Source organism: Cyclopterus lumpus, chromosome 1 (assembly GCF_009769545.1).
Source record: "Cyclopterus lumpus isolate fCycLum1 chromosome 1, fCycLum1.pri, whole genome shotgun sequence".
NCBI classification, from domain to species: domain Eukaryota; kingdom Metazoa; phylum Chordata; class Actinopteri; order Perciformes; family Cyclopteridae; genus Cyclopterus; species Cyclopterus lumpus.
This window is the reverse complement of record NC_046966.1, coordinates 8904239-8929031: the sequence shown is the minus strand read 5'-3', so window position 1 is coordinate 8929031 and position 24793 is coordinate 8904239. Positions and strand designations below refer to the sequence as shown.

At 38.5% G+C, this 24793-nt stretch overlaps 1 protein-coding gene, 29 non-coding genes and 1 pseudogene across 30 annotated transcripts; 1 reads left to right on the top strand and 30 right to left on the bottom strand.

The window, feature by feature from the left end:
- Positions 1-387: 387 nt before the first annotated feature.
- Positions 388-603, bottom strand: LOC117740055. The gene has a single exon (XR_004610524.1). It is a non-coding gene; the product is annotated as a small nucleolar RNA U3 (small nucleolar RNA).
- Positions 604-1068: 465 nt separating this feature from the next.
- On the bottom strand, positions 1069-1284 carry LOC117740224. The gene has a single exon (XR_004610593.1). It is a non-coding gene; the product is annotated as a small nucleolar RNA U3 (small nucleolar RNA).
- A 516-nt stretch (positions 1285-1800) lies between these two features.
- LOC117740052 lies at positions 1801-2016 on the bottom strand. The gene has a single exon (XR_004610523.1). It is a non-coding gene; the product is annotated as a small nucleolar RNA U3 (small nucleolar RNA).
- A 464-nt stretch (positions 2017-2480) lies between these two features.
- Positions 2481-2697, bottom strand: LOC117740135. The gene has a single exon (XR_004610548.1). It is a non-coding gene; the product is annotated as a small nucleolar RNA U3 (small nucleolar RNA).
- A 465-nt stretch (positions 2698-3162) lies between these two features.
- LOC117740045 lies at positions 3163-3378 on the bottom strand. The gene has a single exon (XR_004610522.1). It is a non-coding gene; the product is annotated as a small nucleolar RNA U3 (small nucleolar RNA).
- A 463-nt stretch (positions 3379-3841) lies between these two features.
- On the bottom strand, positions 3842-4057 carry LOC117740126. The gene has a single exon (XR_004610546.1). It is a non-coding gene; the product is annotated as a small nucleolar RNA U3 (small nucleolar RNA).
- Positions 4058-4521: 464 nt separating this feature from the next.
- On the bottom strand, positions 4522-4737 carry LOC117740041. The gene has a single exon (XR_004610521.1). It is a non-coding gene; the product is annotated as a small nucleolar RNA U3 (small nucleolar RNA).
- Positions 4738-5206: 469 nt separating this feature from the next.
- LOC117740171 lies at positions 5207-5423 on the bottom strand. Its single transcript, XR_004610573.1, has one exon. It is a non-coding gene; the product is annotated as a small nucleolar RNA U3 (small nucleolar RNA).
- Positions 5424-5886: 463 nt separating this feature from the next.
- Positions 5887-6103, bottom strand: LOC117740151. Its single transcript, XR_004610565.1, has one exon. It is a non-coding gene; the product is annotated as a small nucleolar RNA U3 (small nucleolar RNA).
- Positions 6104-6569: 466 nt separating this feature from the next.
- On the bottom strand, positions 6570-6785 carry LOC117740215. The gene has a single exon (XR_004610591.1). It is a non-coding gene; the product is annotated as a small nucleolar RNA U3 (small nucleolar RNA).
- Positions 6786-7254: 469 nt separating this feature from the next.
- On the bottom strand, positions 7255-7470 carry LOC117740036. The gene has a single exon (XR_004610520.1). It is a non-coding gene; the product is annotated as a small nucleolar RNA U3 (small nucleolar RNA).
- A 463-nt stretch (positions 7471-7933) lies between these two features.
- Positions 7934-8149, bottom strand: LOC117740191. Its single transcript, XR_004610584.1, has one exon. It is a non-coding gene; the product is annotated as a small nucleolar RNA U3 (small nucleolar RNA).
- Positions 8150-8608: 459 nt separating this feature from the next.
- On the bottom strand, positions 8609-8824 carry LOC117740176. The gene has a single exon (XR_004610575.1). It is a non-coding gene; the product is annotated as a small nucleolar RNA U3 (small nucleolar RNA).
- A 464-nt stretch (positions 8825-9288) lies between these two features.
- On the bottom strand, positions 9289-9504 carry LOC117740026. Its single transcript, XR_004610519.1, has one exon. It is a non-coding gene; the product is annotated as a small nucleolar RNA U3 (small nucleolar RNA).
- Positions 9505-9968: 464 nt separating this feature from the next.
- LOC117740155 lies at positions 9969-10184 on the bottom strand. The gene has a single exon (XR_004610566.1). It is a non-coding gene; the product is annotated as a small nucleolar RNA U3 (small nucleolar RNA).
- Positions 10185-10648: 464 nt separating this feature from the next.
- Positions 10649-10864, bottom strand: LOC117740106. Its single transcript, XR_004610537.1, has one exon. It is a non-coding gene; the product is annotated as a small nucleolar RNA U3 (small nucleolar RNA).
- A 464-nt stretch (positions 10865-11328) lies between these two features.
- LOC117740102 lies at positions 11329-11544 on the bottom strand. Its single transcript, XR_004610536.1, has one exon. It is a non-coding gene; the product is annotated as a small nucleolar RNA U3 (small nucleolar RNA).
- A 464-nt stretch (positions 11545-12008) lies between these two features.
- Positions 12009-12224, bottom strand: LOC117740015. The gene has a single exon (XR_004610518.1). It is a non-coding gene; the product is annotated as a small nucleolar RNA U3 (small nucleolar RNA).
- A 463-nt stretch (positions 12225-12687) lies between these two features.
- LOC117740186 lies at positions 12688-12903 on the bottom strand. The gene has a single exon (XR_004610578.1). It is a non-coding gene; the product is annotated as a small nucleolar RNA U3 (small nucleolar RNA).
- A 451-nt stretch (positions 12904-13354) lies between these two features.
- Positions 13355-13570, bottom strand: LOC117740129. The gene has a single exon (XR_004610547.1). It is a non-coding gene; the product is annotated as a small nucleolar RNA U3 (small nucleolar RNA).
- Positions 13571-14035: 465 nt separating this feature from the next.
- Positions 14036-14251, bottom strand: LOC117740205. Its single transcript, XR_004610587.1, has one exon. It is a non-coding gene; the product is annotated as a small nucleolar RNA U3 (small nucleolar RNA).
- Positions 14252-14720: 469 nt separating this feature from the next.
- Positions 14721-14936, bottom strand: LOC117740004. Its single transcript, XR_004610517.1, has one exon. It is a non-coding gene; the product is annotated as a small nucleolar RNA U3 (small nucleolar RNA).
- Positions 14937-15397: 461 nt separating this feature from the next.
- Positions 15398-15613, bottom strand: LOC117740140. The gene has a single exon (XR_004610549.1). It is a non-coding gene; the product is annotated as a small nucleolar RNA U3 (small nucleolar RNA).
- Positions 15614-16077: 464 nt separating this feature from the next.
- LOC117739993 lies at positions 16078-16293 on the bottom strand. The gene has a single exon (XR_004610516.1). It is a non-coding gene; the product is annotated as a small nucleolar RNA U3 (small nucleolar RNA).
- Positions 16294-16756: 463 nt separating this feature from the next.
- Positions 16757-16972, bottom strand: LOC117740197. The gene has a single exon (XR_004610585.1). It is a non-coding gene; the product is annotated as a small nucleolar RNA U3 (small nucleolar RNA).
- Positions 16973-17436: 464 nt separating this feature from the next.
- LOC117740200 lies at positions 17437-17652 on the bottom strand. Its single transcript, XR_004610586.1, has one exon. It is a non-coding gene; the product is annotated as a small nucleolar RNA U3 (small nucleolar RNA).
- A 464-nt stretch (positions 17653-18116) lies between these two features.
- On the bottom strand, positions 18117-18333 carry LOC117740221. Its single transcript, XR_004610592.1, has one exon. It is a non-coding gene; the product is annotated as a small nucleolar RNA U3 (small nucleolar RNA).
- A 464-nt stretch (positions 18334-18797) lies between these two features.
- Positions 18798-19013, bottom strand: LOC117740147. The gene has a single exon (XR_004610561.1). It is a non-coding gene; the product is annotated as a small nucleolar RNA U3 (small nucleolar RNA).
- An 878-nt stretch (positions 19014-19891) lies between these two features.
- On the top strand, positions 19892-20734 carry LOC117739545 (zinc finger BED domain-containing protein 1-like). Its single transcript, XM_034546018.1, has 3 exons — positions 19892-20113; positions 20226-20365; positions 20447-20734. Exons 1-3 carry the CDS (start codon positions 20050-20052, stop codon positions 20732-20734), a joined length of 492 nt encoding a protein of 163 aa, XP_034401909.1. The 5' UTR covers positions 19892-20049.
- Positions 20735-21340: 606 nt separating this feature from the next.
- LOC117740235 lies at positions 21341-21535 on the bottom strand (annotated as a pseudogene).
- Positions 21536-22013: 478 nt separating this feature from the next.
- Positions 22014-22229, bottom strand: LOC117740097. The gene has a single exon (XR_004610535.1). It is a non-coding gene; the product is annotated as a small nucleolar RNA U3 (small nucleolar RNA).
- Between the last annotated feature and the right edge of the window lie 2564 nt (positions 22230-24793).

The following is a 24793-nucleotide window of genomic DNA, read 5'->3' as shown; positions in this document are numbered from 1 at the left end:
AAACGTGTCCAGTTACTGCGGGCCGTCCATCCATGTTTGTTAATTTAAATGATGGTGTTGCTCACCAAATCACTGCAGAACTCTGACATTACAATTGTGATACAAAGAGCTATCAGAATAAAGAGAAAAGCAGTACTGATATAAAATGCATGAAGGTCAATGGTAAAGTGAGAAGACAAAAGTTACAATAAACTGTAATTAATAGAGGTTCTAAATAATGGAAACGCACAAAGCCACAGATACCCATTAACAGGAAGAAGTCAGACAGGCTGTATGGCCGGTTAACACTGATAGCACATTAGAATTTGCTAGTTATCTCAATATATTAAGATGTTTAGGTACTGTCAATTTGCAAGAACCATAATATAATATTCACTTGTTCTGATAACCACTCTGTCCATATTCCCCACCCCTTTACTCCACAAGGAAGTAAAGAACGGTCATCAATGGCAGAGAGCGTGTGAACTGAATCACTTCTCTGTGCCCGCTTTGCGCTCAGTGGGAAATATCACATCTCATCATCGTGGTTAGCGAGACCAAACAGTTTAGAAACACATTTCTCAAGTCAAAAACTATAGAAATGATCCCTGAAAGTATAGTCTTAACTTCACTGAAGGTGAAAACTGAATCTGATTCACGGGAAACATACTATCACTGAGGGTTCCCTTATTGCCAATAACAAACGTGTCCAGTTACTGCGGGCCGTCCATCCATGTTTGTTAATTTAAATGATGGTGTTGCTCACCAAATCACTGCAGAACTCTGACATTACAATTGTGATACAAAGAGCTATCAGAATAAAGAGAAAAGCAGTACTGATATAAAATGCATGGAAGGTCAATGGTAAAGTGAGAAGACAAAAGTTACAATAAACTGTAATTAATAGAGGTTCTAAATAATGGAAACGCACAAAGCCACAGATGCCCATTAACAGGAAGAAGTCAGACAGGCTGTATGGCCGGTTAACACTGATAGCAGAGTAGAATTTGCTAGTTATCTCAATATATTAAGATGTTTAGGTACTGTCAATTTGCAAGAACCATAATATAATATTCACTTGTTCTGATAACGACTCTGTCCATATTCCCCACCCCTTTACTCCACAAGGAAGTAAAGAACGGTCATCAATGGCAGAGAGCGTGTGAACTGAATCACTTCTCTGTGCCCGCTTTGCGCTCAGTGGGAAGTATCACATCTCATCATCGTGGTTAGCGAGACCAAACAGTTTAGAAACACATTTCTCAAGTCAAAAACTATAGAAATGATCCCTGAAAGTATAGTCTTAACTTCACTGAAGGTGAAAACTGAATCTGATTCACGGGAAACATACTATCACTGAGGGTTCCCTTATTGCCAATAACAAACGTGTCCAGTTACTGCGGGCCGTCCATCCATGTTTGTTAATTTAAATGATGGTGTTGCTCACCAAATCACTGCAGAACTCTGACATTACAATTGTGATACAAAGAGCTATCAGAATAAAGAGCAAAGCAGCTCTGACAATACAATTGTGATACAAAGAGCTATCAGAATAAAGAGAAAAGCAGTACTGATATAAAATGCATGAAGGTCAATGGTAAAGTGAGAAGACAAAAGTTACATTAAACTGTAATTAAAAGAGGTTCTAAATAATGGAAACGCACAAAGCCACAGATACCCATTACAGGAAGAAGTCAGACAGGCTGTATGGCCGGTTAACACTGAAAGCAAAGTAGAATTTGCTAGTTATCTCAATATATTAAGATGTTTAGGTACTGTCAATTTGCAAGAACCATAATATAATATTCACTTGTTCTGATAACCACTCTGTCCATATTCCCCACCCCTTTACTCCACAAGGAAGTAAAGAACGGTCATCAATGGCAGAGAGCGTGTGAACTGAATCACTTCTCTGTGCCCGCTTTGCGCTCAGTGGGAAATATCACATCTCATCATCGTGGTTAGCGAGACCAAACAGTTTAGAAACACATTTCTCAAGTCAAAAACTATAGAAATGATCCCTGAAAGTATAGTCTTAACTTCACTGAAGGTGAAAACTGAATCTGATTCACGGGAAACATACTATCACTGAGGGTTCCCTTATTGCCAATAACAAACGTGTCCAGTTACTGCGGGCCGTCCATCCATGTTTGTTAATTTAAATGATGGTGTTGCTCACCAAATCACTGCAGAACTCTGACATTACAATTGTGATACAAAGAGCTATCAGAATAAAGAGAAAAGCAGTACTGATATAAAATGCATGGAGGTCAATGGTAAAGTAAGAAGACAAAAGTTACAATAAACTGTAATTAATAGAGGTTCTAAATAATGGAAACGCACAAAGCCACAGATGCCCATTAACAGGAAGAAGTCAGACAGGCTGTATGGCCGGTTAACACTGATAGCACAGTAGAATTTGCTAGTTATCTCAATATATTAAGATGTTTAGGTACTGTCAATTTGCAAGAACCATAATATAATATTCACTTGTTCTGATAACCACTCTGTCCATATTCCCCACCCCTTTACTCCACAAGGAAGTAAAGAACGGTCATCAATGGCAGAGAGCGTGTGAACTGAATCACTTCTCTAGTGCCCACTTTGCGCTCAGTGGGAAATATCACATCTCATCATCGTGGTTAGCGAGACCAAACAGTTTAGAAACACATTTCTCAAGTCAAAAACTATAGAAATGATCCCTGAAAGTATAGTCTTAACTTCACTGAAGGTGAAAACTGAATCTGATTCACGGGAAACATACTATCACTGAGGGTTCCCTTATTGCCAATAACAAACGTGTCCAGTTACTGCGGGCCGTCCATCCATGTTTGTTAATTTAAATGATGGTGTTGCTCACCAAATCACTGCAGAACTCTGACATTACAATTGTGATACAAAGAGCTATCAGAATAAAGAGAAAAGCAGTACTGATATAAAATGCATGGAGGTCAATGGTAAAGTGAAGAAGACAAAAGTTACAATAAACTGTAATTAATAGAGGTTCTAAATAATGGAAACGCACAAAGCCACAGATGCCCATTAACAGGAAGAAGTCAGACAGGCTGTATGGCCGGTTAACACTGATAGCACAGTAGAATTTGCTAGTTATCTCAATATATTAAGATGTTTAGGTACTGTCAATTTGCAAGAACCATAATATAATATTCACTTGTTCTGATAACCACTCTGTCCATATTCCCCACCCCTTTACTCCACAAGGAAGTAAAGAACGGTCATCAATGGCAGAGAGCGTGTGAACTGAATCACTTCTCTGTGCCCGCTTTGCGCTCAGTGGGAAATATCACATCTCATCATCGTGGTTAGCGAGACCAAACAGTTTAGAAACACATTTCTCAAGTCAAAAACTATAGAAATGATCCCTGAAAGTATAGTCTTAACTTCACTGAAGGTGAAAACTGAATCTGATTCACGGGAAACATACTATCACTGAGGGTTCCCTTATTGCCAATAACAACGTGTCCAGTTACTGCGCGTCGTCCATCCATTTTTGTTAATTTAAATGATGGTGTTGCTCACCAAATCACTGCAGAACTCTGACATTACAATTGTGATACAAAGAGCTATCAGAATAAAGAGCAAAGCAGTACTGATATAAAATGCATGAAGGTCAATGGTAAAGTGAGAAGACAAAAGTTACAATAAACTGTAATTAATAGAGGTTCTAAATAATGGAAACGCACAAATCCACAGAAACACATTAACAGGAAGAAGTCAGACAGGCTGTATGGCCGGTTAACACTGATAGCACAGTAGAATTTGCTAGTTATCTCAATATATTAAGATGTTTAGGTACTGTCAATTTGCAAGAACCATAATATAATATTCACTTGTTCTGATAACCACTCTGTCCATATTCCCCACCCTTTTACTCCACAAGGAAGTAAAGAACGGTCATCAATGGCAGAGAGCGTGTGAACTGAATCACTTCTCTGTGCCCGCTTTGCGCTCAGTGGGAAATATCACATCTCATCATCGTGGTTAGCTATACCAAACAGTTAAGAAACACATTTCTCAAGTCAAAAACTATAGAAATGATCCCTGAAAGTATAGTCTTAACTTCACTGAAGGTGAAAACTGAATCTGATTCACGGGAAACATACTATCACTGAGGGTTCCCTTATTGCCAATAACAAACGTGTCCAGTTACTGCGGGCCGTCCATCCATGTTTGTTAATTTAAATGATGGTGTTGCTCACCAAATCACTGCAGAACTCTGACATTACAATTGTGATACAAAGAGCTATCAGAATAAAGAGCAAAGCAGTACTGATATAAAATGCATGAAGGTCAATGGTAAAGTGAGAAGACAAAAGTTACAATAAACTGTAATTAATAGAGGTTCTAAATAATGGAAACGCACAAAGCCACAGATACCCATTAACAGGAAGAAGTCAGACAGGCTGTATGGCCGGTTAACACTGATAGCACAATAGAATTTGCTAGTTATCTCAATATATTAAGATGTTTAGGTACTGTCAATTTGCAAGAACCATAATATAATATTCACTTGTTCTGATAACCACTCTGTCCATATTCCCCACCCCTTTACTCCACAAGGAAGTAAAGAACGGTCATCAATGGCAGAGAGCGTGTGAACTGAATCACTTCTCTGTGCCCGCTTTGCGCTCAGTGGGAAATATCACATCTCATCATCGTGGTTAGCGAGACCAAACAGTTTAGAAACACATTTCTCAAGTCAAAAACTATAGAAATGATCCCTGAAAGTATAGTCTTAACTTCACTGAAGGTGAAAACTGAATCTGATTCACGGGAAACATACTATCACTGAGGGTTCCCTTATTGCCAATAACAAACGTGTCCAGTTACTGCGGGCCGTCCATCCATGTTTGTTAATTTAAATGATGGTGTTGTGTTGCTCACCAAATCACTGCAGAACTCTGACATTACAATTGTGATACAAAGAGCTATCAGAATAAAGAGAAAAGCAGTACTGATATAAAATGCATGGAGGTCAATGGTAAAGTAAGAAGACAAAAGTTACAATAAACTGTAATTAATAGAGGTTCTAAATAATGGAAACGCACAAAGCCACAGATACCCATTAACAGGAAGAAGTCAGACAGGCTGTATGGCCGGTTAACACTGATAGCACAGTATAATTTGCTAGTTATCTCAATATATTAAGATGTTTAGGTACTGTCAATTTGCAAGAACCATAGTATAATATTCACTTGTTCTGATAACCACTCTGTCCATATTCCCCATCCCCTTTACTCCACAAGGAAGTAAAGAACGGTCATCAATGGCAGAGAGCGTGTGAACTGAATCACTTCTCTGTGCCCGCTTTGCGCTCAGTGGGAAATATCACATCTCATCATCGTGGTTAGCGAGACCAAACAGTTTAGAAACACATTTCTCAAGTCAAAAACTATAGAAATGATCCCTGAAAGTATAGTCTTAACTTCACTGAAGGTGAAAACTGAATCTGATTCACGGGAAACATACTATCACTGAGGGTTCCCTATGCAATAACAAACGTGTCCAGTTACTGCGCGTCGTCCATCCATGTTTGTTAATTTAAATGATGGTGTTGCTCACCAAATCACTGCAGAACTCTGACATTACAATTGTGATACAAAGAGCTATCAGAATAAAGAGCAAAGCAGTACTGATATAAAATGCATGAAGGTCAATGGTAAAGTGAGAAGACAAAAGTTACAATGAACTGTAATTATAGAGGTTCTAAATAATGGAAACGCACAAATCCACAGAATACACATTAACAGGGAAGAAGTCAGACAGGCTGTATGGCCGGTTAACACTGATAGCACAGTAGAATTTGCTAGTTATCTCAAGTATATTAAGATGTTTAGGTACTGTCAATTTGCAAGAACCATAATATAATATTCACTTGTTCTGATAACCACTCTGTCCATATTCCCCACCCCTTTACTCCACAAGGAAGTAAAGAACGGTCATCAATGGCAGAGAGCGTGTGAACTGAATCACTTCTCTGTGCCCGCTTTGCGCTTCAGTGGGAAATATCACATCTCATCATCGTGGTTAGCTATACCAAACAGTTAAGAAACACATTTCTCAAGTCAAAAACTATAGAAATGATCCCTGAAAGTATAGTCTTAACTTCACTGAAGGTGAAAACTGAATCTGATTCACGGGAAACATACTATCACTGAGGGTTCCCTTATTGCCAATAACAAACGTGTCCAGTTACTGCGGGCCGTCCATCCATGTTTGTTAATTTAAATGATGGTGTTGCTCACCAAATCACTGCAGAACTCTGACATTACAATTGTGATACAAAGAGCTATCAGAATAAAGAGCAAAGCAGTACTGATATAAAATGCATGAAGGTCAATGGTAAAGTGAGAAGACAAAAGTTACAATAAACTGTAATTAATAGAGGTTCTAAATAATGGAAACGCACAAAGCCACAGATACCCTATTAACAGGAAGAAGTCAGACAGGCTGTATGGCCGGTTAACACTGATAGCACAAGTAGAATTTGCTAGTTATCTCAATATATTAAGATGTTTAGGTACTGTCAATTTGCAAGAACCATAATATAATATTCACTTGTTCTGATAACCACTCTGTCCATATTCCCCACCCCTTTACTCCACAAGGAAGTAAAGAACGGTCATCAATGGCAGAGAGCGTGTGAACTGAATCACTTCTCTGTGCCCGCTTTGCGCTCAGTGGGAAATATCACATCTCATCATCGTGGTTAGCGAGACCAAACAGTTTAGAAAAACATTTCTCAAGTCAAAAACTATAGAAATGATCCCTGAAAGTATAGTCTTAACTTCACTGAAGGTGAAAACTGAATCTGATTCACGGGAAACATACTATCACTGAGGGTTCCCTTATTGCCAATAACAAACGTGTCCAGTTACTGCGGGCCGTCCATCCATGTTTGTTAATTTAAATGATGGTGTTGTGTTGCTCACCAAATCACTGCAGAACTCTGACATTACAATTGTGATACAAAGAGCTATCAGAATAAAGAGAAAAGCAGTACTGATATAAAATGCATGGAGGTCAATGGTAAAGTAAGAAGACAAAAGTTACAATAAACTGTAATTAATAGAGGTTCTAAATAATGGAAACGCACAAAGCCACAGATGCCCATTAACAGGAAGACGTCAGACAGGCTGTATGGCCGGTTAACACTGATAGCACAGTAGAATTTGCTAGTTATCTCAATATATTAAGATGTTTAGGTACTGTCAATTTGCAAGAACCATAATATAATATTCACTTGTTCTGATAACCACTCTGTCCATATTCCCCACCCCTTTACTCCACAAGGAAGTAAAGAACGGTCATCAATGGCAGAGAGCGTGTGAACTGAATCACTTCTCTGTGCCCGCTTTGCGCTCAGTGGGAAATATCACATCTCATCATCGTGGTTAGCGAGACCAAACAGTTTAGAAACACATTTCTCAAGTCAAAAACTATAGAAATGATCCCTGAAAGTATAGTCTTAACTTCACTGAAGGTGAAAACTGAATCTGATTCACGGGAAACATACTATCACTGAGGGTTCCCTTATTGCCAATAACAAACGTGTACAGTTACTGCGCGTCGTCCATCCATGTTTGTTAATTTAAATGATGGTGTTGCTCACCAAATCACTGCAGAACTCTGACATTACAATTGTGATACAAAGAGCTATCAGAATAAAGAGAAAAGCAGTACTGATATAAAATGCATGAAGGTCAATGGTAAAGTGAGAAGACAAAAGTTACATTAAACTGTAATTAAAAGAGGTTCTAAATAATGGAAACGCACAAAGCCACAGATACCCATTACAGGAAGAAGTCAGACAGGCTGTATGGCCGGTTAACACTGAAAGCACAGTAGAATTTGCTAGTTATCTCAATATATTTAGATGTTTAGGTACTGTCAATTTGCAAGAACCATAATATAATATTCACTTGTTCTGATAACCACTCTGTCCATATTCCCCATCCCTTTACTCCACAAGGAAGTAAAGAACGGTCATCAATGGCAGAGAGCGTGTGAACTGAATCACTTCTCTGTGCCCGCTTTGCGCTCAGTGGGAAATATCACATCTCATCATCGTGGTTAGCGAGACCAAACAGTTTAGAAACACATTTCTCAAGTCAAAAACTATAGAAATGATCCCTGAAAGTATAGTCTTAACTTCACTGAAGGTGAAAACTGAATCTGATTCACGGGAAACATACTATCAATGAGGGTTCCCTATGCAATAACGTGTCCAGTTACTGCGCGTCGTCCATCCATTTTTGTTAATTTAAATGATGGTGTTGCTCATCAAATCACTGCAGAACTCTGACATTACAATTGTGTTACAAAGAGCTATCAGAATAAAGAGCAAAGCAGTACTGATATAAAATGCATGAAGGTCAATGGTAAAGTGAGAAGACAAAAGTTACAATGAACTGTAATTAATAGAGGTTCTAAATAATGGAAACGCACAAATCCACAGATAACACATTAACAGGGAAGAAGTCAGACAGGCTGTATGGCCGGTTAACACTGATAGCACAGTAGAATTTGCTAGTTATCTCAGTATATTAAGATGTTTAGGTACTGTCAATTTGCAAGAACCATAATATAATATTCACTTGTTCTGATAACCACTCTGTCCATGTTCCCCACCCCTTTACTCCACAAGGAAGTAAAGAACGGTCATCAATGGCAGAGAGCGTGTGAACTGAATCACTTCTCTGTGCCCGCTTTGCGCTTAGTGGGAAATATCACATCTCATCATCGTGGTTAGCGATACCAAACAGTTTAGAAACACATTTCTCAAGTCAAAAACTATAGAAATGATCCCTGAAAGTATAGTCTTAACTTCACTGAAGGTGAAAACTGAATCTGATTCACGGGAAACATACTATCACTGAGGGTTCCCTTATTGCCAATAACAAACGTGTCCAGTTACTGCGGGCCGTCCATCCATGTTTGTTAATTTAAATGATGGTGTTGCTCACCAAATCACTGCAGAACTCTGACATTACAATTGTGATACAAAGAGCTATCAGAATAAAGAGCAAAGCAGTACTGATATAAAATGCATGAAGGTCAATGGTAAAGTGAGAAGACAAAAGTTACAATAAACTGTAATTAATAGAGGTTCTAAATAATGGAAACGCACAAAGCCACAGATACCCATTAACAGGAAGAAGTCAGACAGGCTGTATGGCCGGTTAACACTGATAGCACAATAGAATTTGCTAGTTATCTCAATATATTAAGATGTTTAGGTACTGTCAATTTGCAAGAACCATAATATAATATTCACTTGTTCTGATAACCACTCTGTCCATATTCCCCACCCCTTTACTCCACAAGGAAGTAAAGAACGGTCATCAATGGCAGAGAGCGTGTGAACTGAATCACTTCTCTGTGCCCGCTTTGCGCTCAGTGGGAAATATCACATCTCATCATCGTGGTTAGCGAGACCAAACAGTTTAGAAACACATTTCTCAAGTCAAAAACTATAGAAATGATCCCTGAAAGTATAGTCTTAACTTCACTGAAGGTGAAAACTGAATCTGATTCACGGGAAACATACTATCACTGAGGGTTCCCTTATTGCCAATAACAAACGTGTACAGTTACTGAGGGCCGTCCATCCATGTTTGTTAATTTAAATGATGGTGTTGCTCACCAAATCACTGCAGAACTCTGACAATACAATTGTGATACAAAGAGCTATCAGAATAAAGAGAAAAGCAGTACTGATATAAAATGCATGAAGGTCAATGGTAAAGTGAGAAGACAAAAGTTACAATAAACTGTAATTAATAGAGGTTCTAAATAATGGAAACGCACAAAGCCACAGATACCCATTAACAGGAAGAAGTCAGACAGGCTGTATGGCCGGTTAACACTGATAGCACAGTAGAATTTGCTAGTTATCTCAATATATTAAGATGTTTAGGTACTGTCAATTTGCAAGAACCATAATATAATATTCACTTGTTCTGATAACCACTCTGTCCATTTTCCCCACCCCTTTACTCCACAAGGAAGTAAAGAACGGTCATCAATGGCAGAGAGCGTGTGAACTGAATCACTTCTCTGTGCCCGCTTTGCGCTCAGTGGGAAATATCACATCTCATCATCGTGGTTAGCGAGACCAAACAGTTTAGAAACACATTTCTCAAGTCAAAAACTATAGAAATGATCCCTGAAAGTATAGTCTTAACTTCACTGAAGGTGAAAACTGAATCTGATTCACGGGAAACATACTATCACTGAGGGTTCCCTTATTGCCAATAACAAACGTGTACAGTTACTGCGCGTCGTCCATCCATGTTTGTTAATTTAAATGATGGTGTTGCTCACCAAATCACTGCAGAACTCTGACATTACAATTGTGATACAAAGAGCTATCAGAATAAAGAGAAAAGCAGTACTGATATAAAATGCATGAAGGTCAATGGTAAAGTGAGAAGACAAAAGTTACAATAAACTGTAATTAATAGAGGTTCTAAATAATGGAAACGCACAAAGCCACAGATACCCATTAACAGGAAGAAGTCAGACAGGCTGTATGGCCGGTTAACACTGATAGCACAGTAGAATTTGCTAGTTATCTCAATATATTAAGATGTTTAGGTACTGTCAATTTGCAAGAACCATAATATAATATTCACTTGTTCTGATAACCACTCTGTCCATATTCCCCACCCCTTTACTCCACAAGGAAGTAAAGAACGGTCATCAATGGCAGAGAGCGTGTGAACTGAATCACTTCTCTGTGCCCGCTTTGCGCTCAGTGGGAAATATCACATCTCATCATCGTGGTTAGCAAGACCAAACAGTTTAGAAACACATTTCTCAAGTCAAAAACTATAGAAATGATCCCTGAAAGTATAGTCTTAACTTCACTGAAGGTGAAAACTGAATCTGATTCACGGGAAACATACTATCACTGAGGGTTCCCTTATTGCCAATAACAAACGTGTCCAGTTACTGCGGGCCGTCCATCCATGTTTGTTAATTTAAATGATGGTGTTGCTCACCAAATCACTGCAGAACTCTGACATTACAATTGTGATACAAAGAGCTATCAGAATAAAGAGCAAAGCAGTACTGATATAAAATGCATGAAGGTCAATGGTAAAGTGAGAAGACAAAAGTTACAATAAACTGTAATTAATAGAGGTTCTAAATAATGGAAACGCACAAAGCCACAGATACCCATTAACAGGAAGAAGTCAGACAGGCTGTATGGCCGGTTAACACTGATAGCACAGTAGAATTTGCTAGTTATCTCAATATATTAAGATGTTTAGGTACTGTCAATTTGCAAGAACCATAATATAATATTCACTTGTTCTGATAACCACTCTGTCCATATTCCCCACCCCTTTACTCCACAAGGAAGTAAAGAACGGTCATCAATGGCAGAGAGCGTGTGAACTGAATCACTTCTCTGTGCCCGCTTTGCGCTCAGTGGGAAATATCACATCTCATCATCGTGGTTAGCAAGACCAAACAGTTTAGAAACACATTTCTCAAGTCAAAAACTATAGAAATGATCCCTGAAAGTATAGTCTTAACTTCACTGAAGGTGAAAACTGAATCTGATTCACGGGAAACATACTATCACTGAGGGTTCCCTTATTGCCAATAACAAACGTGTCCAGTTACTGCGGGCCGTCCATCCATGTTTGTTAATTTAAATGATGGTGTTGCTCACCAAATCACTGCAGAACTCTGACATTACAATTGTGATACAAAGAGCTATCAGAATAAAGAGCAAAGCAGTACTGATATAAAATGCATGAAGGTCAATGGTAAAGTGAGAAGACAAAAGTTACAATAAACTGTAATTAATAGAGGTTCTAAATAATGGAAACGCACAAAGCCACAGATACCCATTAACAGGAAGAAGTCAGACAGGCTGTATGGCCGGTTAACACTGATAGCACAGTAGAATTTGCTAGTTATCTCAATATATTAAGATGTTTAGGTACTGTCAATTTGCAAGAACCATAATATAATATTCACTTGTTCTGATAACCACTCTGTCCATATTCCCCACCCCTTTACTCCACAAGGAAGTAAAGAACGGTCATCAATGGCAGAGAGCGTGTGAACTGAATCACTTCTCTGTGCCCGCTTTGCGCTCAGTGGGAAATATCACATCTCATCATCGTGGTTAGCGAGACCAAACAGTTTAGAAACACATTTCTCAAGTCAAAAACTATAGAAATGATCCCTGAAAGTATAGTCTTAACTTCACTGAAGGTGAAAACTGAATCTGATTCACGGGAAACATACTATCACTGAGGGTTCCCTTATTGCCAATAACAAACGTGTACAGTTACTGCGCGTCGTCCATCCATGTTTGTTAATTTAAATGATGGTGTTGCTCACCAAATCACTGCAGAACTCTGACATTACAATTGTGATACAAAGAGCTATCAGAATAAAGAGAAAAGCAGTACTGATATAAAATGCATGAAGGTCAATGGTAAAGTGAGAAGACAAAAGTTACATTAAACTGTAATTAAAAGAGGTTCTAAATAATGGAAACGCACAAAGCCACAGATACCCATTACAGGAAGAAGTCAGACAGGCTGTATGGCCGGTTAACACTGAAAGCACAGTAGAATTTGATAGTTATCTCAATATATTTAGATGTTTAGGTACTGTCAATTTGCAAGAACCATAATATAATATTCACTTGTTCTGATAACCACTCTGTCCATATTCCCCATCCCTTTACTCCACAAGGAAGTAAAGAACGGTCATCAATGGCAGAGAGCGTGTGAACTGAATCACTTCTCTGTGCCCGCTTTGCGCTCAGTGGGAAATATCACATCTCATCATCGTGGTTAGCGAGACCAAACAGTTTAGAAACACATTTCTCAAGTCAAAAACTATAGAAATGATCCCTGAAAGTATAGTCTTAACTTCACTGAAGGTGAAAACTGAATCTGATTCACGGGAAACATACTATCAATGAGGGTTCCCAGAAACGTGTCCAGTTACTGCGCGTCGTCCATCCATTTTTGTTAATTTAAATGATGGTGTTGCTCACCAAATCACTGCAGAACTCTGACATTACAATTGTGTTACAAAGAGCTATCAGAATAAAGAGCAAAGCAGTACTGATATAAAATGCATGAAGGTCAATGGTAAAGTGAGAAGACAAAAGTTACAATGAACTGTAATTATAGAGGTTCTAAATAATGGAAACGCACAAATCCACAGAAACACATTAACGGGAAGAAGTCAGACAGGCTGCATGGCCGGTTAACACTGATAGCACAGTAGAATTTGCTAGTTATCTCAGTATATTAAGATGTTTAGGTACTGTCAATTTGCAAGAACCATAATATAATATTCACTTGTTCTGATAACCACTCTGTCCATATTCCCCACCCCTTTACTCCACAAGGAAGTAAAGAACGGTCATCAATGGCAGAGAGCGTGTGAACTGAATCACTTCTCTGTGCCCGCTTTGCGCTTAGTGGGAAATATCACATCTCATCATCGTGGTTAGCGATACCAAACAGTTTAGAAACACATTTCTCAAGTCAAAAACTATAGAAATGATCCCTGAAAGTATAGTCTTAACTTCACTGAAGGTGAAAACTGAATCTGATTCACGGGAAACATACTATCACTGAGGGTTCCCTTATTGCCAATAACAAACGTGTCCAGTTACTGCGGGCCGTCCATCCATGTTTGTTAATTTAAATGATGGTGTTGCTCACCAAATCACTGCAGAACTCTGACATTACAATTGTGATACAAAGAGCTATCAGAATAAAGAGCAAAGCAGTACTGATATAAAATGCATGAAGGTCAATGGTAAAGTGAGAAGACAAAAGTTACAATAAACTGTAATTAATAGAGGTTCTAAATAATGGAAACGCACAAAGCCACAGATACCCATTAACAGGAAGAAGTCAGACAGGCTGTATGGCCGGTTAACACTGATAGCACAAGTAGAATTTGCTAGTTATCTCAATATATTAAGATGTTTAGGTACTGTCAATTTGCAAGAACCATAATATAATATTCACTTGTTCTGATAACCACTCTGTCCATATTCCCCACCCCTTTACTCCACAAGGAAGTAAAGAACGGTCATCAATGGCAGAGAGCGTGTGAACTGAATCACTTCTCTGTGCCCGCTTTGCGCTCAGTGGGAAATATCACATCTCATCATCTTGGTTAGCGAGACCAAACAGTTTAGAAACACATTTCTCAAGTCAAAAACTATAGAAATGATCCCTGAAAGTATAGTCTTAACTTCACTGAAGGTGAAAACTGAATCTGATTCACGGGAAACATACTATCACTGAGGGTTCCCTTATTGCCAATAACAAACGTGTCCAGTTACTGCGGGCCGTCCATCCATGTTTGTTAATTTAAATGATGGTGTTGTGTTGCTCACCAAATCACTGCAGAACTCTGACATTACAATTGTGATACAAAGAGCTATCAGAATAAAGAGAAAAGCAGTACTGATATAAAATGCATGGAGGTCAATGGTAAAGTAAGAAGACAAAAGTTACAATAAACTGTAATTAATAGAGGTTCTAAATAATGGAAACGCACAAAGCCACAGATACCCATTAACAGGAAGAAGTCAGACAGGCTGTATGGCCGGTTAACACTGATAGCACAGTAGAATTTGCTAGTTATCTCAATATATTAAGATGTTTAGGTACTGTCAATTTGCAAGAACCAAAATATAATATTCACTTGTTCTGATAACCACTCTGTCCATATTCCCCACCCCTTTACTCCACAAGGAAGTAAAGAACGGTCATCAATGGCAGAGAGCGTGTGAACTGAATCACTTCTCTGTGCCCGCTTTGCGCTCAGTGGGAAATATCACATCTCATCATCGTGGTTAGCGAGACCAAACAGTTTAGAAACACATTTCTCAAGTCAAAAACTATAGAAATGATCCCTGAAAGTATAGTCTTAACTTCACTGAAGGTGAAAACTGAATCTGATTCACGGGAAACATACTATCACTGAGGGTTCCCTTATTGCCAATAACAAACGTGTACAGTTACTGCGCGTCGTCCATCCATGTTTGTTAATTTAAATGATGGTGTTGCTCACCAAATCACTGCAGAACTCTGACATTACAATTGTGATACAAAGCTATCAGAATAAAGAGAAAAGCAGTACTGATATAAAATGCATGAAGGTCAATGGTAAAGTGAGAAGACAAAAGTTACATTAAACTGTAATTAAAAGAGGTTCTAAATAATGGAAACGCACAAAGCCACAGATACCCATTACAGGAAGAAGTCAGACAGGCTGTATGTCCGGTTAACACTGAAAGCACAGTAGAATTTGATAGTTATCTCAATATATTTAGATGTTTAGGTACTGTCAATTTGCAAGAACCATAATATAATATTCACTTGTTCTGATAACCACTCTGTCCATATTCCCCACCCCTTTACTCCACAAGGAAGTAAAGAACGGTCATCAATGGCAGAGAACGTGTGAACTGAATCACTTCTCTGTGCCCGCTTTGCGCTCAGTGGGAAATATCACATCTCATCATCGTGGTTAGCGAGACCAAACAGTTTAGAAACACATTTCTCAAGTCAAAAACTATAGAAATGATCCCTGAAAGTATAGTCTTAACTTCACTGAAGGTGAAAACTGAATCTGATTCACGGGAAACATACTATCACTGAGGGTTCCCTTATTGCCAATAACAAACGTGTACAGTTACTGCGCGTCGTCCTTCCATGTTTGTTAATTTAAATGATGGTGTTGCTCACCAAATCACTGCAGAACTCTGACATTACAATTGTGATACAAAGAGCTATCAGAATAAAGAGAAAAGCAGTACTGATATAAAATGCATGAAGGTCAATGGTAAAGTGAGAAGACAAAAGTTACATTAAACTGTAATTAAAAGAGGTTCTAAATAATGGAAACGCACAAAGCCACAGATACCCATTAACAGGAAGAAGTCAGACAGGCTGTATGGCCGGTTAACACTGAAAGCACAGTAGAATTTGCTAGTTATCTCAATATATTAAGATGTTTAGGTACTGTCAATTTGCAAGAACCATAATATAATATTCACTTGTTCTGATAACCACTCTGTCCATATTCCCCACCCCTTTACTCCACAAGGAAGTAAAGAACGGTCATCAATGGCAGAGAGCGTGTGAACTGAATCACTTCTCTGTGCCCGCTTTGCGCTCAGTGGGAAATATCACATCTCATCATCGTGGTTAGCGAGACCAAACAGTTTAGAAACACATTTCTCAAGTCAAAAACTATAGAAATGATCCCTGAAAGTATAGTCTTAACTTCACTGAAGGTGAAAACTGAATCTGATTCACGGGAAACATACTATCACTGAGGGTTCCCTTATTGCCAATAACAAACGTGTCCAGTTACTGCGCGTCTTCCATCCATGTTTGTTAATTTAAATGATGGTGTTGCTCACCAAATCACTGCAGAACTCTGACATTACAATTGTGATACAAAGAGCTATCAGAATAAAGAGAATAGCAGTACTGATATAAAATGCATGAAGGTCAATGGTAAAGTGAGAAGACAAAAGTTACAATGAACTGTAATTATAGAGGTTCTAAATAATGGAAACGCACAAATCCACAGAAACACATTAACAGGAAGAAGTCAGACAGGCTGTATGGCCGGTTAACACTGATAGCACAGTAGAATTTGCTAGTTATCTCAGTATATTAAGATGTTTAGGTACTGTCAATTTGCAAGAACCATAATATAATATTCACTTGTTCTGATAACCACTCTGTCCATAGTCCCCACCCCTTTACTCCACAAGGAAGTAAAGAACGGTCATCAATGGCAGAGAGCGTGTGAACTGAATCACTTCTCTGTGCCCGCTTTGCGCTTAGTGGGAAATATCACATCTCATCATCGTGGTTAGCGATACCAAACAGTTTAGAAACACATTTCTCAAGTCAAAAACTATAGAAATGATCCCTGAAAGTATAGTCTTAACTTCACTGAAGGTGAAAACTGAATCTGATTCACGGGAAACATACTATCACTGAGGGTTCCCTTATTGCCAATAACAAACGTGTCCAGTTACTGCGGGCCGTCCATCCATGTTTGTTAATTTAAATGATGGTGTTGCTCACCAAATCACTGCAGAACTCTGACATTACAATTGTGATACAAAGAGCTATCAGAATAAAGAGCAAAGCAGTACTGATATAAAATGCATGAAGGTCAATGGTAAAGTGAGAAGACAAAAGTTACAATAAACTGTAATTAATAGAGGTTCTAAATAATGGAAACGCACAAAGCCACAGATACCCATTAACAGGAAGAAGTCAGACAGGCTGTATGGCCGGTTAACACTGATAGCACAATAGAATTTGCTAGTTATCTCAATATATTAAGATGTTTAGGTACTGTCAATTTGCAAGAACCATAATATAATATTCACTTGTTCTGATAACCACTCTGTCCATATTCCCCACCCCTTTACTCCACAAGGAAGTAAAGAACGGTCATCAATGGCAGAGAGCGTGTGAACTGAATCACTTCTCTGTGCCCGCTTTGCGCTCAGTGGGAAATATCACATCTCATCATCGTGGTTAGCGAGACCAAACAGTTTAGAAACACATTTCTCAAGTCAAAAACTATAGTAATGATCCCTGAAAGTATAGTCTTAACTTCACTGAAGGTGAAAACTGAATCTGATTCACGGGAAACATACTATCACTGAGGGTTCCCTTATTGCCAATAACAAACGTGTCCAGTTACTGCGCGTCTTCCATCCATGTTTGTTAATTTAAATGATGGTGTTGCTCACCAAATCACTGCAGAACTCTGACATTACAATTGCGATACAAAGAGCTATCAGAATAAAGAGAATAGCAGTACTGATATAAAATGCATGAAGGTCAATGGTAAAGTGAGAAGACAAAAGTTACAATAAACTGTAATTAATAGAGGTTCTAAATAATGGAAACGCACAAAGCCACAGATACCCATTAACAGGAAGAAGTCAGACAGGCTGTATGGCCGGTTAACACTGATAGCACAGTAGAATTTGCTAGTTATCTCAATATATTAAGATGTTTAGGTACTGTCAATTTGCAAGAACCATAATATAATATTCACTTGTTCTGATAACCACTCTGTCCATATTTCCCCAACCCTTTACTCCACAAGGAAGTAAAGAACGGTCATCAATGGCAGAGAGCGTGTGAACTGAATCACTTCTCTGTGCCCGCTTTGCGCTCAGTGGGAAATATCACATCTCATCATCGTGGTTAGCGAGACCAAACAGTTTAGAAACACATTTCTCAAGTCAAAAACTATAGAAATGATCCCTGAAAGTATAGTCTTAACTTCACTAAAGGTGAAAACTGAATCTGATTCACGGGAAACATACTATCACTGAGGGTTCCCTTATTGCCAATAACAAACGTGTCCAGTTACTGCGGGCCGTCCATCCATGTTTGTTAATTTAAATGATGGTGTTGCTCACCAAATCACTGCAGAACTCTGACATTACAATTGTGATACAAAGAGCTATCAGAATAAAGAGAAAAGCAGTACTGATATAAAATGCATGGAGGTCAATGGTAAAGTAAGATGACAAAAGTTACAATAAACTGTAATTAATAGAGGTTCTAAATAATGGAAACGCACAAAGCCACAGATGCCCATTAACAGGAAGAAGTCAGACAGGCTGTATGGCCGGTTAACACTGATAGCAGAGTAGAATTTGCTAGTTATCTCAATATATTAAGATGTTTAGGTACTGTCAATTTGCAAGAACCATAATATAATATTCACTTGTTCTGATAACCACTCTGTCCATATTCCCCACCCCTTTACTCCACAAGGAAGTAAAGAACGGTCATCAATGGCAGAGAGCGTGAGAACTGAATCACTTCTCTGTGCCCGCTTTGCGCTCAGTGGGAAATATCACATCTCATCATCGTGGTTAGCGAGACCAAACAGTTTAGAAACACATTTCTCAAGTCAAAAACTATAGAAATGATCCCTGAAAGTATAGTCTTAACTTCACTGAAGGTGAAAACTGAATCTGATTCACGGGAAACATACTATCACTGAGGGTTCCCTTATTGCCAATAACAAACGTGTCCAGTTACTGCGCGTCGTCTATCCATGTTTGTTAATTTAAATGATGGTGTTGCTCACCAAATCACTGCAGAACTCTGACATTACAATTGTGATACAAAGAGCTATCAGAATAAAGAGAAAAGCAGTACTGATATAAAATGCATGAAGGTCAATGGTAAAATGAGAAGACAAAAGTTACAATAAACTGTAATTAAAAGACCTTCTAAATAATGGAAACGCACAAAGCCACAGATGCCCATTAACAGGAAGAAGTCAGACAGGCTGTATGGCCGGTTAACACTGATAGCACATTTTAATTAGCTAGTTATCTCAATATATTAAGATGTTTAGGTACTGTCAATTTGCAAGAACCATAATATAATATTCACTTGTTCTGATAACCACTCTGTCCATATTCCCCACCCCTTTACTCCACAAGTTGTGTTGTTACGAGTAATGGAGGGGGCGTTTCCTCGAAGCGCGTATCGAGGCTTGCTTCATGTAGGGGAGGAGCCAAAAATGATGACGTCCGAAGCCTCGCTACCCGGCTGTACCACGTGACTGCTTCGGCAAGCGGTTCAGATTTTGCCGGGAGGTTTGACAGCAATATAATCCCCTCAGGCTCCATTCAAAATGTGTGTTGTTTGGAGAGAGAGATAGTTTGGAGAGTTTGGAGAGAGAGATAGTTTGGAGAGTTTGGAGAGAGAGATAGTTTGGAGAGTTTGGAGAGTTTGGAGAGTGAGGTGAGAAGGATAGGTGATAAGATGGAGCCAGCTAGAAAGAGGAGGATTTCCCCTGTGTGGGAACACTTTGATTTGATAACTCCTAATAAGGTAAGCTAAATCTAACTCTATTTCAGACTCATTAGGTTTGCTTATCAAGAACGGTATTTTGCACAGTTTCTTATTTTATTTAAAGGTGCGGTGTTTATTGTGCTCCAGGGAGTTGGGGTACAATAACAACACCTCATCCATGCTAAGGCATTACCGTGCCTTGCATGAGAATAAGGAGGAAACTGGAGCTTCACCCAGCCATGGTAAGTCATTACAATAATACAAATGCACCATCACAATTTGTCCCTGTTCACTTTTGTTTATTGTGCAAATAAAGACAGGTAACAGACACTGTATGTATTCTCTTTTAACCAGCCACCAGAAAACAAGAGCTGGATGAAGCCCTCGTCTCCATGATAGTGAAGGACACACAGCCTTTCACTGTTGTGGATGATGTTGGATTCAGGGCATTTGTGTCCAAACTGGATCCTAATTATGTTATCCCTACAAGGCAGGTGTGTATGGGTGGGTGCATGCATGAAACAAGAGTACTTTATTGTGTCTCACAGTTCAGCACTATATATTTTTTCTTTTAGGCTCTGAAGGCCATGGTGGAGGCCAAGTATGAGTTGGCTAAGGAGAAGGCTAAGGCTAAAATGGAAACGGTGGTTGCTGTTAGCCTTACGTCTGACATGTGGACATCCATCAATATGGATGCCTACCTGGCAGTAACATGCCATTTTGTGGGTGAGAATACCAAGCTCAGTTCAGTGCTGTTAGGAGTGCAGGCATTCCCCCAATCACACACTGCTGAAAATATAGCTTGTGTGAAAGCCTCCTTGATGGAGGAATGGGGAATCACTAATAAGGTGACATTTATATAGACTAGCTCTTGCGTTTTTGTGCACGCCAGCGTCTTCTGTACCCTGTGAAAGGGTGTTTTCAAAGGCCGGAGAGGTTGTGTCCAAAAAAAGGAATCGTTTAAAACCAAAAACTGTTGAGAAACTGTTATTTCTGAATAAAAATGAATAACATGTCCCCTGTCCTGTACATCACTGTCCAAGTTCCACAATCATATTCAGTCCTCTTTTCCTAGTTCCACAAGCACTTTCACTGTCCTGCCTGCTTAAGCCCATGCCATTTCCCTAAAGTAACATAATAACATTATTACACCACCTGCCTTACCATACGACACTACCATTTTGGGGAAATGTTCACAAACAGGATACATTCAAAACATATTTTATTATACACATATGTGATCATTTATTTACAGAAATTATTTGGGCATACATTTTTGTAATTCAGTCATTCCCAACAGCCATAACAGACACAACAATTCAATGCATCACATTGTGGTTCAGATACGGCTGCCTGTGATTATACTTTTGGCCACTAGGTGGTGTCGTGTGCACATGAAGCTTCGTGTAATGAACCCTTTCTCGTACCAATTGGCTGAAGTGGTTCGATGCCTCATGAGGCTTCATCTAGCCATCACTATCCACAACGAAGTAAAGAACGGTCATCAATGGCAGAGAGCGTGTGAACTGAATCACTTTTCTGTGCCCGCTTTGCGCTCAGTGGGAAATATCACATCTCATCATCGTGGTTAGCGAGACCAAACAGTTTAGAAACACATTTCTCAAGTCAAAAACTATAGAAATGATCCCTGAAAGTATAGTCTTAACTTCACTGAAGGTGAAAACTGAATCTGATTCACAGGAAACATACTATCACTGAGGGTTTCTCGCTTCCATCAACAAGCTCCTCCCCATCTTTTATCTTGTCCAGCCATGTGTTTTCATGTAAATTACCTTGTGTTGCTTAGCCAATCACTGCAGATTTCTGACATCCCAGTTGTGATACGAGTTAACAGACCGGAGAGAAACACAGTCTTTTTATGAAATACATGAATGTCAATGATAAAGTGAGAAGATAAAAGTTACAGTAAACTGCATTTATTAGAGGTTCTAAATAATGGAAACACAGAAAGCCACAGATAACTATTACCCCTAAGAAGTCAAACAGACTGTATAAAGCCATATTATCACTAATAGCATTTACAGGTTTGTGTGTAGTTCAGAAACCTCATCAAATAGACAACTAATGAACTGTAATTTGGATTTTTTTTATAGCAATATATGATATTCACTTGTTCTGATCACCACTCTGTCCATATTCCCCACCCCTTTACTCCACAAGGAAGTAAAGAACGGTCATCAATGGCAGAGAGCGTGTGAACTGAATCACTTCTCTGTGCCCGCTTTGCGCTCAGTGGGAAATATCATATCTCATCATCGTGGTTAGCGAGACCAAACAGTTTAGAAACACATTTCTCAAGTCAAAAACTATAGAAATGATCCCTGAAAGTATAGTCTTAATAATGTTGTGGTTGAAAACAGTAAGTCACTCACAGGATAACCAATCTCACTCATGGTTCTTGTTGTTACACAATATTGCACACCAAAATTGTGTAATGAGTAGTTAACCAACTATATCAGTAACACATCTGTTACAACAGTCTTTAAATCTAAATTATCACTAAAGCTTACTATTTAATGTTAAAGTTTCATATCATATAACCCACAATGCATTGCGGATTGAGTCTCACACACGTAATCAAATTTCTTTATTTGTTAAGATTATAAATAACTGTTCGATCATCTTTACTAGTGGTCGGGCTGTTTGGACAATTAAACTAATAAAATAATAGGACAGCAGATGCTTAAAGTGTGAAAAGTAGCGTTAGTTAAGTTTGAATACACACGATATGCCGAATGGTGCGTCGTTTGCATTGGTCCTGGCAGAAACCTGGCAAAACATTGGTTCCTGTGACAGGTCTAGCCCAGCTCCACCTCGCTTCATGGTTTCCGGAGGCGTGGACTTGTAAAATGTAAACTTTGCGGGCTTGCTTCATTCAGTAGACTAAAACAGGCAGCAGCATGTGTTTGAGTTGCGCTGATATCCGTGTATTTCTGTGCTTTCCGGTGGGTAAAAGTGGTGAAAACTGTATGAAGGTAGCCACGCAGATGTATCATAACTGTACGAATAACGGACGACCTGGAAGCCTCATATTAAGTTATATCGGAGTTTAATGAGTTGGATATATTATCGTGTCAGAGGACATGGTTCATCTCTTAGCTCGCACTCTGCGAACGAGAACCTGTATCCTGCGAGAAGGAGAGTTGTGTGAATGTTTAGATTGTCGCCAGCGTGAATGAAGTTCATTTTAGTATGTATATGGGGAATGCTCTTCATTCAGAGGAGGAAGAGGTTTTAAGGATGTCACTCGTTTAACCACTCTGAGCTCCACAGGGAGGGTATTTACAAGCTTCAGGGCTCTGACTGTCAAAGCCTGGTTACCTTTAAACCTGTAGACTTAAGATACAGCCATGGGACCCATGTACTGCACAAATACTTCTCTTAATCCTATACAAAGACATGCAGCAGCATCTTGCATAATCTGGAGCTGTATAGGAAGACCTGCTTGCTAACAGAAAAATAAAATGTCCTTGATAGGAACATGAGAAAATGTTGCTTTCTGACATGTTGCTAAATGCTTGAACCCAAGATGAAACCTCAGTCCATTGATATACTTGAGATTATGTATGAAAGCACAAAAGGGCTGTTGAATTAAAATGAATTCAGGGCCACTAAATGAGAAAATCACACTGATCAGTAGGAAACACTGAACATAATTCGAGTGGATTCATTGTATTTTCAGTAAAGCAGCATATAGTTGTAAGGAGGTGATTCCAGCTAACATATTACACACATACACCAACGCTCACACCAAAGCAACTAAGACCGACAAACCCAACATGCAAAGGGTGACCCGACGCCCACCGCTAACCTAAAAACCTGTGGGATTACATCTACATCCTATTACGTATGCACATGCACATTATTGAATGAAACCATAAACCCAATACAATGGCTGGGTAACTGGTTTCGTTGAACACAACGTCTTTCGCTCGTCTTCTTAAAATAGTTTATTCATGCATGGTAGTAAATTCACCAGCTCCACTGATACGACAGATACATACATTGCTGCAAAAATGATGAGAATAACTTTACATTTCCTACTCCTTCCTTCATTTCAATATATTCAAAATATTCCATATTTCAGAAGGCATTCAAAAATGATAGTCAATGAATTATAATATATTACAACATTAAAGATCGGGTTATAAATCACATATAGTATTAACACAATCAATGTACATTTTTTATAATTCTGTTAAAAGAAAATATTCATATTCATATATCAAATATTGAAATTACAATATTACAACAAAAAATATTTTCCCTTGTCCTTCACGTACTATTCTTTTACATCCAGGTCAAAAACATCCGCAGTACTGTAGTAATATTGAGATCATATCATCCCACCTGTAGCAATGGTGTTTATACACACTCTTACATTAAAAAGCAACAACTATACTGGCCAGATGTGATTCATAAGTGAAAAAGAAACTCGGATGAATAAAAAGACTCTTCATGTGATTCTACAATTTCAGATTTCTGCTGTATCTTAATATTCAAGTTATTGAGTTACATAAGAATAACGTTATCATTCCCAAAAATATCTTTTGTTATTTTTACTGTTGTGCTCGTTCAGTTGTTACAGTTGGAAGTGCAGCAGTGCAGCTACATATTCGTACATAAAAAGGCATATATTATAGTAATTTAAAACGTCATTTGGTTTATAGAACTTAAAAGATTCTGTAACTCGCTTAGTTATATCTCAATAATATTGTTAGAAAATTGATACCTTCCACGTATAATAAGTAGGTTCATTTAAGCTTTTTATAGCTTAATTTAAAAATGACAAACTTAACCAAAATAGAAATAATAGTTAGTTGCAGTTCTACTGACTGTTGTGGAGGTGGCATGCTTGGAGAGTTAAGTCTAATCTATCTCTGTATTGTTGTTATACACTG